Source organism: Thamnophis sirtalis, unplaced genomic scaffold (genome assembly GCF_051295495.1).
Source record: "Thamnophis sirtalis isolate CommonGarterSnake01/CBP01778 unplaced genomic scaffold, rThaSir2_p1.2 scaffold_3, whole genome shotgun sequence".
Classification (NCBI taxonomy): Eukaryota; Metazoa; Chordata; class Lepidosauria; order Squamata; family Natricidae; genus Thamnophis; species Thamnophis sirtalis.
Genome location: NW_028261383.1, coordinates 129,670,483 through 129,686,630, shown reverse-complemented (window position 1 = coordinate 129,686,630; position 16,148 = coordinate 129,670,483). Strand labels below are relative to the sequence as shown.

Below are 16,148 nucleotides of genomic sequence, written 5' to 3'. Positions count from 1 at the left end.
AGTTAGTTTTGCCCTATTTTACGACCTTTCTTATCACAGTTGTTAAGTGAATCACTGTACCTGTTAAGTTAGTAACATGGTTAAGTGATTCTGGCTTCCTCATTGACTTTACTTGTCAGAAGGTGGCAAAAGGTGATCACATGACTCTGAGGCAACCTCATAAATATGAGTTAGTTGCCAAGCATCTGAACTTTGATCACATAACCATGGGGAATGCTGCAGTGGTCTTAAGTCTGAAAAATGGACACTTTTTTCAGTGCCATTGTAAATTTGAACGGTCACTAAACAAACTGATGTAAATCATGGACTACCTGTATGTGTTTATTACAGTCACATATATAGTATAGTATAATCTTTATTGTCATTGTACTTAAATACAATGAAATTATAGCATAGTATAGAATAATCTTTATTGTCATTGTACTTAAATACAACGAAATTGGTTTTAACCTCACTGGTGCAAAATTATAGCAGAAACGAAAAAAGAAAGGAAAAGGAAAAAAACTAGCGTGTGCATGGAGTGATTGTGGTTGTATTTAAAAGTCTGACAGCCCAAGGATAGAAACTATCTTTAAACCTATTTGTTCGGCTGGCTATACTTTGATGTCTTCTGCCCGATGGTAGAAGTGCAAAGAGACACTGACCAGGGTGTGAATCATCTCTGAGTATCTTCCTTACTCTGCTAAAGCAGTGAGATCTGGCGATGTCATCCAGTGGTGTCAGAGAGCAACCAGTGGTTTCTTGTGCCGAATTGATCACTCTCTGTAGTGCCTTCCTGTCCACACCTGTTAAACCAGCATCCCATACTGTAATGCAATATGTGAGGACACTTTCTATGGTGGACCAATAGAAAGAGGTCATCAGCTGTTGTTCCACCTGAGTTTTTCACAGGACTCTAAGGAAATGAAGTCTCTGTTGGGCCTTTCCAATCACCAAAGACATTTTGTTTTTACAGGTGAGATCTTGACTAATAAGCACTCCCAAGCATTTAAAAGTGGAAACCCTCTCCACACAGCCCCCCTCGATATACAGTGGGGCAGGCTCCTCTCTGTGCTTCTGGAAATCTAGCACCATCTCCTTTGTCTTACTAGTATTTAGTTGTAAGTTGCTTCTTGAGCACCATGCTGATACCTTCTGGACTTCTTGCCTGTATGCTGCTTCGTCCCCTCCAGTTATGAGACCCAGCACCGTTATGTCATCTGCAAACTTTATTATGATTTTGGATGGATCAGAGGATATGCAGTCATATGTATACAGTGAGTACAGGTAGGGGTTGAGCACATAGCCGTGAGGGGAGCCTGTGCTGAGCTTCAGCGTGGAAGATGTAAAGGACCCAACCCTTACTGTTTGTGGACGATCCGTCAGGAATATGCTGCCCCTCTATATTCTTGCACTCTATATAGAATATAGAGTGTGTGCTTTTGCGGATGATCTGGTTATAATATTAACCCCACCGCAGGAATCTAGTATGATCTTAATGAATATGTTTAACTAATATGGTCAAGTGTCAGGATTTAAAATAAATCTAGGGAAAACAAAAATATTAGCTACAAATATGAATACTAAACAAAAGGAAGAACTAGAAGGAATGATAGGATGTGAAATAGTTAAAAAGGTCAAATATTTAGGAGTTCATATTTCAACCTCAAACGGGAAGTTATATAAGTATAATTATGAACCACTTTGGCATAGTATACAGACAGAGATGAAAAATGGAAAAAGTTACAGTTATCTTTGCTGGGAAGAATAGCAGCAGTGAAAATGAATATTTTACCTACATTTTTATTTCTTTTCCAAATGCTACCTATACTTAAAAAAGATCTGAACCTGTTAGAATGGCAGAAGGGTATTAATAAATTTGTATGGGCAGGAAAGAAGCCGAGAGTAAAACTAAAAATAATGCAAGATGTCCGTGAGAGGGGAGGTTTGAAATTACCCAATTTAAAACTATATTACGATGCAGTAGCTTTATCTGTAATTAGTGATTGGATTAATTTAACAAATGATAGGATACTTAATATTGAGGGGTATGAACTGGTATATGGCTGGCATGCTTACCTGCTATATAATAAAAAAGTGGACAAGAATTTTAAAAGTCATATTTTAAGGAATGCTTTACTGCGGGTCTGGGAAAAATATCAATACAAATTAAATGATAAGATACCCATGTGGGCAATTCCTAGACATGCAATAGAAAATATGAACCTAGTACAAAAACAGGATATAATTACTTACAGACAGCTTCTTACCCTAGAAAGGGGTGTATTACAACTAAAATCCTTGGATGAATTAAAAGAGGAAAAGGTAATTCAAACATGGTTCCAGTATGGACAGCTACAGGCCAGGTGGAAAACAGATCAAAAAATTGGTTTTATGCAAGTCGAGGATAATTTATTTAAACAAATAAGAAATCAAAGTTTAATGCATATAAAGAGAATATACAATGTATTAATACAGATGGATTCTGAAACAGAATTAGTTAAAGACTGTATGATAAAGTGGGCTCAAAATATTGAAGAACCAATAATGTTGGATACATGGGAAAGGATCTGGGTAAGAAATGTAAAATTTACACAAGCCCAAAACTTGAGAGAAAACTTTTATAAGATGTTTTATAAATGGCATTTAGATCCTAAAAAGTTGGCTTCTATGTATCCGAACTTACAACCCAAATGCTGGAGATGTGATTCTCTCAACGCTACATATTTTCATATATGGTGGACTTGCAAAAAGGTTAAGGCATTTTAGATAAAAATATGGTGGATTATGCAAAATGTTCTTTAAAAAAGGATAAAGTTTATCCCTCAGTTATTTTTGTTAGGTATAATTACTGATTGTACAGCTGTAGAGATTAATTTGATTTTGCACTTAATAACTGCAGCTAGATTGTTGGTGGCGCAATACTGGAAGAAGGAAGATTTGCCTACAATTCAAGAATGGACATTGAAAGTCACAAATTTAGCCGAGATGGTTAAAATATCTGCATATCTTAAGGACCACTCAAACGAGAGATATAAACGATACTGGAAAAAATGGATTGATTATATACAAAATAAATATGGGACTAGGAATATGCTGCCCCATCACACAGATTCTAGGTGGTTTACAATATATAATACAGAGAATTCATATAAACCAAATTTCCCAGTAAAACTACCAGTAGCTTATAGCTTGAAACATCCAATAAAATTTCAGTATAAAACTAAACTCAGAACAGTTTCCCAGTATCACTATTAGTGCTCAAGCACGTGTTGAAACAAAACTCTTTTCTTAAAGCTTTGTGGAAAGACAGCAGATTAGACGGGAGATTATAAAGTCAGTTTTTCCACCACAGATTGAGGAGATTGTGAGGAGAATTGAAGCATCCCATTCTGAGATGATTGTACAAAATTGATGGAGGAATCTAGTCATGAGACATGTCCTATTTTAGAGTAAATGATCACACTGATTTAATGATGGGCCCAGTGGTGGGTTTCACATTTTGTTACCACGCATGCGCCCGGCCTCAAAAACGTGCCTAAATAGGATGGCATAGAGCGGGGGGGAGGGGCATCTGTAATTTCCGCTACTGGTTCCCATGAACCAGTCTGAACCGGCTGAATACCACCACTGGATGGGACTATAATTCTAATTAGCTAAGATGGCAGGTAGAATGCTTGGCTGAACAATTGCACACGTACTTTAGGATAAATAGGAGGAAGGAGATCTCTCTCCTGGTAGCAAGACACAGAACTGGTGGTCTGCAAATACAGATTGAAGTTGACAGTCCAGGGCTCCAGTCTACAATCATAGCAGCAAGAAATAAGTAGCAGAACTGGGTGGCAGACAGCCAACAGTGCAAGAATGGTGTAAGGCAACACCAGAGTAGTCATCTGTCAATCTAGGATACAAATATAAGAGACATCCACATATTGCTCTGAGTGCAGAGATAAAGAAACACAAGGCTGATAATGGAGAGTTTTTTCCAACAAAGTGCAAGACTGCGGCAGCTACTCCAAAGTAGCCCTAGCTGTGGGTGTAACTCTGCTAAGGACACTGTTGTCCTCACTTCTCAGCTAGTCAAGCAGATTGCCTTTCCTCTTGTCTTTCAAGAGACAAGTTTAGTTTGTTAGTTTGTCGTGGGACTTAGATGGCCCTTCGTAATCAGAGTCTGCCATCATCTGCTCTGCGTTTGGTCTCTCTTGTTTGCTTCAGAGGATTGATCGCCTGCCAACTCTAAAGCTGACAACTCACCCCAAATTAATTAAGGGTGACTTCCCCCAATGAATATTAAATAGCATGGGGGGAGAAAGCCATACGTGGAAACTCTCACCAAAATAACCATGGGCTGATTACTCCTCCTTCATAACCATTTGCCAAAACTATCCAGGTAGGAAGGAGCGGAATTATCATAAAACAGTGCCTCTACCTTTCCTAGGCAAAATAGAAGGGTACCATGGTTAACAGTACTGACACAGTAAAATAATCTAGTGGACTAGGAAATGTGTAAATTCCTCACTTGAGCCCCAATGTAGGGATTGTCAGTGTGAATACTATGGTTTTGGATCCATCCTCAAGGTTGAACCTGACTGGAAGGCAAGATAATTCACATTTATCAGAGCTATTGATTAGGAAACTAATTATTACATTGGCTGAAAACCAAGGAATGAGCAGTATTGCTCTTGTTTTTCTTTGGATTAAACGTACTTTAGAAATGCGTACGTGTTCTCTTATATGCTACCACTAATTCTAGTGTGTGAAGCAAGGATTCTGAGCCCTCTATGGTGCATTAATGTTCATATGTATTCATTTATTTACATAGATATTATTGTACTGATAACAAGAGTTTTGAAAGAAAGCCGCTCGAACCTTAAATGTTTTCTGTGGGCCTTTATTCATTTGCACCTAGTATCATTACCTTTGTATTATTTCTAATCCATGAATGAGAGGACCTTATCCTTAAGTGTGCCAGCATTAAAGTAGTATTTTCCCTATTAAATTGTTCAATGTCCATCATCCAATGTCAAGGTTAAGCCCCAAAATGACAAAAACAACAATTCAGTCAGAGTTCAGTTCTGGTTGTTTAAATTCTTGTGCTTTAGATTTTTTAATAGATTTTTTTTTCTAATTAGCCATTTTTATTCTGGATTGAAATAGTTTATTCACACACATTTAACATAAACCATTTGGGCAAACACATCAATTTCTTTAAAATAAATTTATTTAAATACTGTTTCACACTGTAGGATATCAACTATTGTATTATTATTTGCATCAAGATTATTTTTGCAAACAACTTCTTAGCTGTAATTTAAGAACAAGCATATTTCAGGCAACAGGCACTTGATTGAATTCATTATAAAGTTATACAGGTCCTTTGTAAATGACAAGGCACACAACTTATTCATTATATCTGGAAACTCTGGGTATTATTGTTCCAATGTAAGTAGTCCTCAATTTACAACTATTTGTTTGGTGATTGTCTGAAGTTACAATAGCACTGAAAAAAGTGACCTATTACCATTTTTCACACATGACATTTATGACCATTGCAGCATCCCATGGTTATGTGATCCAAATTTGGATGCTTGGCAACTTGCAAGTATTTATGAAGGTTGCTGTATCTTGGGATCTTGGGATCACCTTTTGCCACCAAAATGCACTTTTGCCACTGACAATTAATGAGGAAGCCAGATTCATTTAACAACCATGTTACTAACTTAACAACTGCAGTGGTTCACTTAACAGCTGTATCAAGAAGTGGGGCAAAACTCACTTAACAATTGTCTTATTTAGCAATTGAATTTTGGGCACAATTGTGGTCGTAAGTCGAGGATTACATCTACATTTAGAGAACTCCAGATGGGGGAAACCTGCCTTCATGTTTGTACTACACATAACAATCATTTGCGTGAATTAGTATACTTTGATCTAAAAGGCAAACATATCTTGCAGGTAGCCATTTTTTCCGCAGGCATTTAGGTGTCCTCAGATTCATTCTTCTTGAAGGACTGCAGATTGAGAAGGACAGTCTGGAAGTAATTGTGTTGAAAGCACAGCGGCCTTTCTTGTTGCAGTTGTCAATTTCAATGTCAACATATTTTTCAAACAGCTCCCAAAAATAATACCCCAATACTCCCCACCCAGCACATGCATACAGAAATTCTCCTTTTTCTGGAGGAATATTGAAACATTGAACATCTTCATGATGGTTTAGTCTTTCTTCCCTCCCACTGTGGAATAGCTGACAATACCTATCAGGTTTATTAAAACATATTATGTTTTTCTTCAAAACAAAAACCTATCTTAGGATGGACAGATGCTTTTTCCCCTAGCATTTGAACTGTCATTCCATTTCTGCTAAAATTTAAATTACTCAGGAGTCCTTCCAACAAATAAAGGCTCAAAATCAATTTCTAAATTTGTAGTATTAGGTCTAAGAGAACTGGATGTTAACAGAAACCTAACTGTGAGCTAGAATACTGAAGATGTTCTATCTATGGCCCATCAGACCACATTACATATTTTTTTCAAACCATCCCATTTCCCCCCCATGGATGCACCTCAGGTTCATACTTTGTGTGTCACTGTTGGCTTTGTAATGGGTCCCAACTCTCTGATTTTTGGAGTCATTTAAGAGTCTTGTAGCTTCAGAGCTGAGCATTAGTGAGCTGAGACAAAGCGGATACGCTGCGAGTATGCTAAATCTACCATGTAGAGTACCAGGTTCACGTAGGTGAATACCGCAATGACCACTTGGTTGTCCCATGGACACATGGCTCGGGAACACTGGTAGGGACGTTGTGGAGAGCCATATTTACGATCAAAGCAGAAAACTGGCCATATCACTGCAGTGCTCACATACATCAGGATAGCCACAAATGTGTAAACGACCACAAAGTGCTCAAAGGGACATTTCAGTGTTGCTGCCTTTCCTGTAACATTGAGAGCCACTACAACTACAGTCACCACAAAGCAGAAACTGTAAACAGCCACACACCACTGGGTAGCTGCATACTTATTGTATTGGCTGTCCTTCACCAGAGCACCAAAGATGATACAAGCCACAAAGGACTGGACAATTTTCAAGAGGCCTGAAACTGTGGCCATGTAATTTGTCACCTGGCCTGGCTTGGCCCTAGTTAAAAAGACTTCTGCGGCATATGCCCAAAACAGAAGCCCTGCAGAAACACTACTGGCAATGCGGAAATTTCTCACCTCGCAATTATTGGAATCACAGTCAAACTGGACGTTGAGTGGATAGATCACAGCGGCGGTGATGGACATGAGGGTGGCGAGCATGGCAAAGGCAGCTGTGAAATTCCCCCAGGAGATGCTTAGGTAGCTATGGAGGCGAGTAAACTCACAGGCGAGGATGAAGACGGTGACGGCAAAGCAAAAGCACCAGACCGATATACAGTAAGAGCCATAGGCCGCGCTGAATCCCCCTCGGTGAGCCACAAGGCTGAATGTAGTACATCCAAACATGGCCTGCAAGAGTCGAGCAACTCCCACCCAAGAGACCACTGCATCCACATTGAGGTATGTCCTACTTGATCTCTCCATCTTTGGATCAGAAGTCCTAGATTCCCTTCGGTGGTTGGATCCGGTTTCCCTTGTCCTTGTCCTATCAGAAGCTCAGAGGCTAAGCAGGAAGTGCCGCAAGAAGAAGCTCTGTATCTCCTCCACCCAAATCTCTGCTGGCTGTTACTTATGTGACAGGCATAGTACGTGTTCCTGACAGCTTTTTGAGATGGGCTTGCCTCTGCAGTAAAAGCATTGACCTGTCTTTGTCTGTGCTGCAGTTACGTTCCATCAGACTTGCCCTGCTGGGTTCTGCACATCAAGCACTCGGTTCACTCTTACTTTTCTTCTCTGTCTCATCTGATCACTTTTTCCCAAGTGACTCGCAGGAGGTTTCTTTCACTTGCACAGCTGCAGGTCTCAACTCTGTGCTGTAAGGGGCCAGCATATAAATAGAAGACTATATTAATAGACTTATCCAGAATGGAATGAATTGCACGGGACGTGTAGGAATGAGAAGCTGGTTTTAGTGACATCCAGGACAGCTTCGTGTATTACCCCTTTCATCTTTGGGGCAGAAATAAACCAAAACAATTTGAATGGCAAAAGGCAAGTAATCCAACAGGAGACAAGGATGGGAAAGACATCTGATGCAAAAATACAGATATATTGCAGATTTGCATTAGAGGTACACTGCTTATACTTTTCTATCAAAGTGCTGAACTCATGGCATATTACAATAGTCCTTGACTTACAATCGTTTGTTTAGTGACTATTCAAAGTTATACCAGCATTGAAAAAAGTGGCTTACTGTGGTGGATCCTTTTGCAGCATCTCCATAGTCATGTGATCAATATCTGGACTCTTGTCAACTGGAATGTATTTGTGACAGCTGCAGCGTCCTAGGATGACAAGATCACTATTTACAACCTCAGCCGGCTTTTGACAAGTAAAGTCAATGGGGGGAAGCCAGACTCACTTAACAACCATGTGATTCGCTTAAGGACTGCAGTGATTCACTTAATAACCATGGCAAAAAAATTGTAAAATTGGGCACAATTCAACTTAAGAGCCATGTAAATTCTGTATTCCGTATTCTGTAAATTCCAATTGTGGCCATCATAAGTTGAGGACTACATGAGCAGCCAAACAATCAGCATGACTCATGGGAAAGCCCATTGGCTGGCTTCACACATTATGCCAAATTTAACCTGATTTATTTGGTTTTGACTCTTTGCAGTTTAGAGACCCATGGACTGTACTTTGCAAATCATGGTATATTTAGTTGCCTAGTCCATTGTGTACAGATCTCAGTCTGGACACTTTATGGTTTAGGACTGTATATAACATCTATACAAATATAAGAGCACTAAACTCAAAGGACTTTGGGACCACTTAAAAGGAGCTGCTTGTGACTTTGATCACATTTTAACATACAGAACTTATCTCAATATGATAGTAGAACAAGTAATGTTTTACTTACCTGTTCAGAAGAGCTTACTGAAAAATACCCTGTTTCCCTGAAAATAAGCCCTCCCTCCAAATATTGCAACACAACAGCAGCCATGAGGTGACCAGTCTTGCAGCCTCCTGCACTTCAATAATAATAAGACTTTTCCAAAAATAAGGCCAAGTGCTTATTTCGGGGGTCAAAAGAAAATAAGATGCTTTCTTATTTTCAGGGAAACACGGTAGTATTTCCTACTGATTTAGCCGCTGGTTGAAAAAATATAATTGGAAAATTAGAACATTGTTTTGTACTGTATCTGTATCAGTGGTGGGTTCCAGATCCCGTTGCAACTGGTATGGTGCAACGGGGCCAGGCATCCCCCACATGCACATGCACAGCACGCACACAGTGCGCACATCCGTACTTACTGCTCGTGACGCTCCATGACACTCCAGCTGCTTGGCAGAGTGTTGCGCAGGTTCTGTACGCTCCATGCACATAAACCCTAATCGGCTCACATACAGGTAAGAAGGAGGGAAGGTGGGCGGGTTCTCCGGAGCACCGTACCGGAACAGTATCTGGTGCTCCCAGCAGGCACTGGTACACCCGTACCGGGGCGTACCGGTCATATCCCACCACTGATCTGTATGTATATGACCATGATGGCAAACCTATGGCACATATGCCACAGGTGGCACATGGAGCCATTTGTCAGGGCACGTGAGGTGTTGCCCTGTCAGCTCCAGCGTGCTGGCCAACTGACTTTGGCCTTCTTTTGAGGCCATTTTAGACATCATGGGCAAACTGGAAGTTCGGGAATGGATTTCCAGTTTGCTCGCAGGCCTGTTTTTTGCCCTCTGGAGCCTTCAGGAGGCTTCCCTGAAGGCTCCGGAGTGGAAAAAAATGGCCCTACGAGCAAACAAGAAGTGACTTCCAGTTTGGCCATAAGGCCTCCTGAAGACCATTCCTGAATTTTTGGTTTCCCCGTAGGGTGGTTTTTTGGCACTCTGGAGGCTTCAGGAAAGCTCCTGAAGCCTCCAGAGGGCCTCGGGGGGGGGGAGGCTGTTTTTGCCCTCCCCAGGCTCCTAAAAAGCCTCTGGAGCCTGGGGAAGGCGAAAAAAGAGCGCCAAAAGTGGGGAGTGATGGTTGTGCGCGCATGCGTGCAGAGAAGGGAAGCATGCGCATGTGTAGCACGCCTGCGCAGAACCCCCTTGCACTCCCCCTGCTTTTGGCATGCGAGCCAAAATAGGTTCGCCATCACTGGTATGTGACAACTGATACTTAACTGGATGATGATTTAATGCATTAATCCAGTTATCAGGATTTGGCAAAATTTTGAATAATACCTGCTGGATTTTGTACTGAGTTACAAACTCACCACATTTTAGTTTAGTGGGTTGTATATTAGTGGGTAAATCTAGCCTAGTTGTGACTGCTCATGCAACCTTACTAAACTTACTAGTTTGCTTAGTTATGGTTAACTGACATAATTGACAATTGATACAATTCACACAACCCACAAGGCCAGAAATGCAAGACTGGAGGTCTCAGAACCACTTTTAGCTATTTAAAAGCTATTTAAGCTTTTACTCTTTTAAGGGCAAATTGCATTTTAATTTAACAACATGTTATATCAACTCACTCTGCATCTCACAGTAACTGTTGGGCCTCAGCTAGAATTTTTCTTGTCCTCTGATGCCTTTTATTGCTTTGGTTTGTTTCCAATTGGAAATACTGATTCAACTGAAACTGCTATTGAATGAATACAAAATGGAGCAACCAATCCAAGAGACAGATGTTGAAGAAGTTTGCTTACAGAAATGGAATGAGGATCGAGCTGCAAACCCACACCCACAAATAAATGAACATGCATAAGAGTTGAGAGGAACTAGAAGCATGTTTTGGAAGGCTGTCAAGGTACCCTTATGTTGACATAATCATGATTAGCTGCAGATGTCACTGTAGCCAAGCTCCACCTTTTCACTACTTCTCTTCTTTCTCTTGAACAGCTTCTCATTCTGCCTGTCTGAGTGTCTGTCTGTCTGCTGTCTGAGTGTCTTTCTGTCTGTCTGTCTGTATCTATCTAATCTATCAATCTATCTATCTGTCTCATCTATCTATCTCATCTATCTCATCTATCTGTCTGTCTGTCTCATCTATCAATCTATCTATCACATCTATCTCATCTATCTCTATCTATCTATCTATCTATCTATCTATCTATCTATCTATCTATCTATCTATCTATCTATCTATCTATCTATCATCTATCTACAGTCAGTCAGTCAGCCAGCCAGCCAGCCTGCCTGCCTGCCTGCCTGCCTGTCCTATCTATCTATCTATCTATCTATCTATCTATCTATCTATCTATCTATCTATCTATCTATCTATCTATCTATCATCTATCATCTATCTATCATCTATCTACAGTCAGTCAGTCAGACAGTCTGTCTGTCTGTCTGTCTGTCTGTCTGTCTGTCTGTCTATCTATCTATCTATCTATCTATCTATCTATCTATCTATCTATCTATCTATCTATCTATCTATCATCTATCCAGGCTGATGATGTTACATAGTTAGGGTAATGAAATGTCTGCAAGAAAATAAACAAGCTCAGAGAGTACTAAGAACCCTTCATTTATCAAATTTATTTGCTGCTCATCTTTCAGTTCAGGCAACTCTGCTCACGTGCTTCAGGAGCTGTTCCTGCTTTTGCCTAGCTTGCTAAGATACATGTTACAGTGACTGGGTTCACTTTATCTATTAAACCAAAAACAAAAAGTACACAATGATTTAGTTTATATAAAAAGTAATGCTTTATTCAAGGTCAAATAATTGAATGAGCAACTGCTGAATTTACACAAAATTTGAATCTGAAAACATGGCTTACAAAGCATAGAGGCTAGGTTTGCACAACTCCAAACCAAGCGAATACGGTATTGTTTAGCATAATGTATGAGATAAGGCTTTGGTGTGTTCCCTTGCAGGCTCACAGGCTCACATTCTCTGTAGGCTTTGAGAGAAGCCACTCCTTGATTTTCAGCAGGGATGTATTGTGCTGGATCCAAGCAGTTCCTGCATCCCAAAAACCTTTCCAATAGTACTGCAGGAGTTGAAGATGCTTTTAACCCATTGCTATTGGCACATTACAGTATCTGCTGATCTAATATCTATGGCAGTATTTCTTAATCGTGACAATTTGAAGAACTGTGAACTTCAACTCTCCAGAACTCCCCAGCCACATATTTTCAAGTTGTCAAGGTTGTGAAACACTGGTTTACAGCCAGAAATTTTACTTTTCCAGTAACACCTCTTTCAAGATTACTTATTTCATGACAGGGGTATAGTTTTTGTACAACTCTAATTTAGTTATTTTTCTGCTGCTTTGTCTCCGGATTTAATTGCTTTTCATTGGTACTTCCTACTCTTTTTCTACATGTTTCTTGTCCCAAAAGAGATTAGCATAAGATGCATGTATACAATATGAGGACAGTATATTTTGTGAAACCAGCCCTAGTGGCTTGTAAACTATGGCTTAATGTTTTGTGAAAATTCAGATGCTTATTTATTTAGTGATTTACAATTAAATAATATTGAAGCTAGACACTGTATTCATGTGGGATTTATATAGGAGTTGAGATGTTTTGGGAATAGATGCGGAGTGGAGGACTTCTGCTTCTTTATCCCCACACTCCATCCCAAACTTCCTATTGACTTGAATGGAAGGGAGAAGAGTGTTAACTGAACAGTACTGTAATTCAACTGCATTGCCATCATGGCTTAGAGAATCAGTGAGGTATAAAATAGTGGATTAGCATTGGGAGAACCTTCAGCCACAGAAAACCTGGTGATTATGGGCTACTCACCCTCTTGCACATTCAATTATGTTTTGTATTGTTTTTGTTGTTGGATTGCTATTTTCAGGAAATGTAGGAGAAGGAGGGATGTTAGGTGGGTAGATGATAAATAGATAGATGTAGAGATAGATGTAGAGATAGATGTAGAGATAGATAGATAGATAGATAGATAGATAGATAGATAGATGTAGAGATAGATGTAGAGATAGATGTAGAGATAGATAGATAGATAGATGTAGAGAGATAGATATAAATGTATAGATAGATAGATAGATAGATAGATAGAGAGAGAGAGAGAGAGAGAGAGAGAGAGAGAGATGTAGAGAGATAGATATAGATGTACAGATAGACACACAGACAGACAGATAGATAGGCATAGATAGATAGATAGATAGATAGATAGATAGATAGATAGATAGATAGATGTAGAGAGATAGATGTAGAGAGATAGATATAGATGTAGAGATTAGATAGATAGATAGATAGATAGATAGATAGATAGATAGATAGATAGATGAAGAGATAGATAGGTAGATAGATAGATAGATGGTAGATAGAAGATAGATAGATAGATAGATAGATAGATAGATAGATAGATAGATAGATAGATAGATAGATGTAGAGAGATAGATATAGATGTACAGATAGACAGACAGACAGACAGGCAGGCAGGCAGATAGATAGGCAGATAGATAGGCAGATAGATAGGCAGATAGATAGATAGATAGATAGATAGATAGATAGATAGATAGATAGATAGATAGATAGATAGATAGATAGATAGATGAAGATAGGTAGGTAGGTAGGTAGGTAGGTAGGTAGGTAGGTAGGTAGGTAGGTAGATAGATAGATAGATAGATAGATAGATAGATAGATAGATAGATAGATAGATAGATAGATAGGACACAGACAGACAGATAGACAGGCTGGCTGACTGACTGACTGACTGACCGACTGTAGATAGATAGATAGATGATAGATAGATAGATAGATAGATAGATAGATAGATAGATAGATAGATAGATGATAGATAGATAGATGGTAGATAGAAGATAGATAGATAGATAGATACATGTAGAGAGATAGATATAGATGTACAGATAGACAGACAGACAGATAGATAAATAGATGTAGAAAGATAGAGAGATAGATGTAGAGAAATAGATGTAGAGAGATAGATATAGATGTAGAGATAGATAGATAGATAGATAGATAGATAGATAGATAGATAGATAGATAGATAGATAGATAGATGTAGATAGATCGATGGATGGATGGATGGATGGATGGATGGATGGATGGATGATAGATAGATAGATAGATAGATAGATAGATAGATAGATAGATAGATAGATAGATAGAAGGCTTTAGGAAGGTCTGCTAGGCTCAAAAGAGGCCGCGGGGTGCAATTCGCCCCCCCAGCCCGTCTTTGATCCCAGGAGGCTTTAGGGAGGCCTGCTAGGCCCAAAATGGAGTGTGTGGGGGTCATGCGCAGACGAATGGGTGTTGTGAGGGGGGTCACGTGTGCATGCACAGGGGCAGGGCGCACGGGGGAAGTATCATGCATGCATTGCATTAAAGGTTAATCATCACTGTCCTAAACCATTTCAGACAAATGGTTTTCCAATTTCTTCTTAAAACCTCTGGTGTTGGAACACCCTGAGAGGGGTGGGGTGGGGAGAGAAATGATGAACAGCTACCCTGACAAAATAGGGAATTTCTGAAGGTAGGGAGGGTAAATTTGCTGATGGAGATCCATTTTAATTGATGGCAAGTGGTTCTCACTACTTTCAAATGCCATTTTGTCTCACAGGTGGCATCCAATTGTGACCTTGGAAACACATGTCAGCACAGGAGGTGGAGATGGCCTGATGACCATTCCAGCTTCCTTGAGTCTAGACAAACACAGGAAAGCTAAAGAATAGCCCTCTGATGAAGTCAGGAGATAATTTTTGCATAGTTGGCAAGGTGCCTTATCTCTTCCTTTGTTTTCTAATAATGAGGTAGAAGTGACATTTTAATGGTGACCTGGCAACAAAGTGAATTGGTAATTTTCTAAATCTTAATGAATAATCCTTAGAGCAAAAACAATCTGAGACTAAGGCTACCACATATAGACTGCAGATCTGGACATTAGATTGGAGCAACATAGAGAGATTGTGCTAATCTCTGCTGTCATCTAATGGTTGTCCATTATTCTACACTTTAGATATGGCAGACTAATGCAAGACAAGGGGGACAGTTAATGAGTTCAGCCTCAGGTCCCTCTAATATTTGCCAGCACGGCAGCCCTCAGCTCCGGTGCGCATGCACATGCCGGCCAGCTGATTTTTGGCCTTCCGGAGGGCTGGGGGAGGCTGTTTTTGCCCACCCCAGGCTTCAGGAAAGCCTCTTGAGCTTGTGGAGGGTGAAAAACAGGCCCAATGGGAAAACCGGAGGTTCATTCCCGAATGAACTTTGGGAGGGGGCACGGGGGGGGGACGCACATATGCTGGGGAGAGTCGCATGCACATGCGCAGGTGGGGTGGGCATGTGTGTGCGTGCAATAGCGCATACACACACCCAGTTTTGGCACACCTTTAGAAAAAGGTTAGTCATCACTGCTCTAAAGCATGAAGATGCCTGTAAACTGTGTTAAAATGACATCTATTAATGTTACTTTACAAGTGGCTTATTTTGCAGAAGGGTGCCCGTTCACTTCAAAAAAAATAGAAACCAAAAATTCAACTGTACATAGTCCTTGACTTACCATAATAGACCCCAATCTGTCGCTAAACCAGGCAGTTGTTAAGTGAGCTTTACCCCATTGAACAACTATTTTTGCCACAGTTGTTAAGTGAATCATTGTTAAGTAACTCATGTGGTCATTAAGTGAATCTGGCTTCCCCCATTGTCTTTGCTTGTTGGAAGCTGGCTGGGAAGGTTATAAATGGTGATCACGTGATGATCCCAGGAGAGTCCAAATACATGCCAGTTGCCAAGTCCCTGAATTTTGATCACATGTTCATAGGGATGCTGCAATAGTCATAAGTGTAAAAAATGGTCATGTCTTTTTTTCCCCAGTGCTGTTGTAACTTTGAACAGTTACTAAACGAATGGTTGCAAGTTAAGGACTACCTGTATTGAAGACATTAAATTAATTAAATTATCTGAAACACAATTAATTGAAACCTTTTATTGTACCTAATATACAGCCACTATCCAAAATAATAAAGATTAAAAACAAGGGATGAAATTCTCTTATAGTCCTAAAAAAAAAATTTTTTTGTACCTTAAGTTTTTTATTTCTAGTGACTGCCTGGATTAGTTTCTGCAGTTTTCTTGGCAATATTGTTTCA

At 39.8% G+C, this 16,148-nt stretch overlaps 1 protein-coding gene across 1 annotated transcript; it reads right to left on the bottom strand.

Annotated features, from left to right (window-relative positions):
• Positions 1-6,552: 6,552 nt before the first annotated feature.
• MYADML2 (myeloid associated differentiation marker like 2) lies at positions 6,553-7,926 on the bottom strand. The gene has a single exon (XM_014061487.2). It carries the CDS (start codon positions 7,543-7,545, stop codon positions 6,643-6,645), a length of 903 nt encoding a protein of 300 aa, XP_013916962.2. The 5' UTR covers positions 7,546-7,926; the 3' UTR covers positions 6,553-6,642.
• Between the last annotated feature and the right edge of the window lie 8,222 nt (positions 7,927-16,148).

Excerpts from the sequence above, each read along its gene's own strand:
- MYADML2 (XM_014061487.2), bottom strand. The coding sequence starts at position 7,545 with ATGGAGAGATCAAGTAGGACATACCTCAATGTGGATGCAGTGGTCTCT.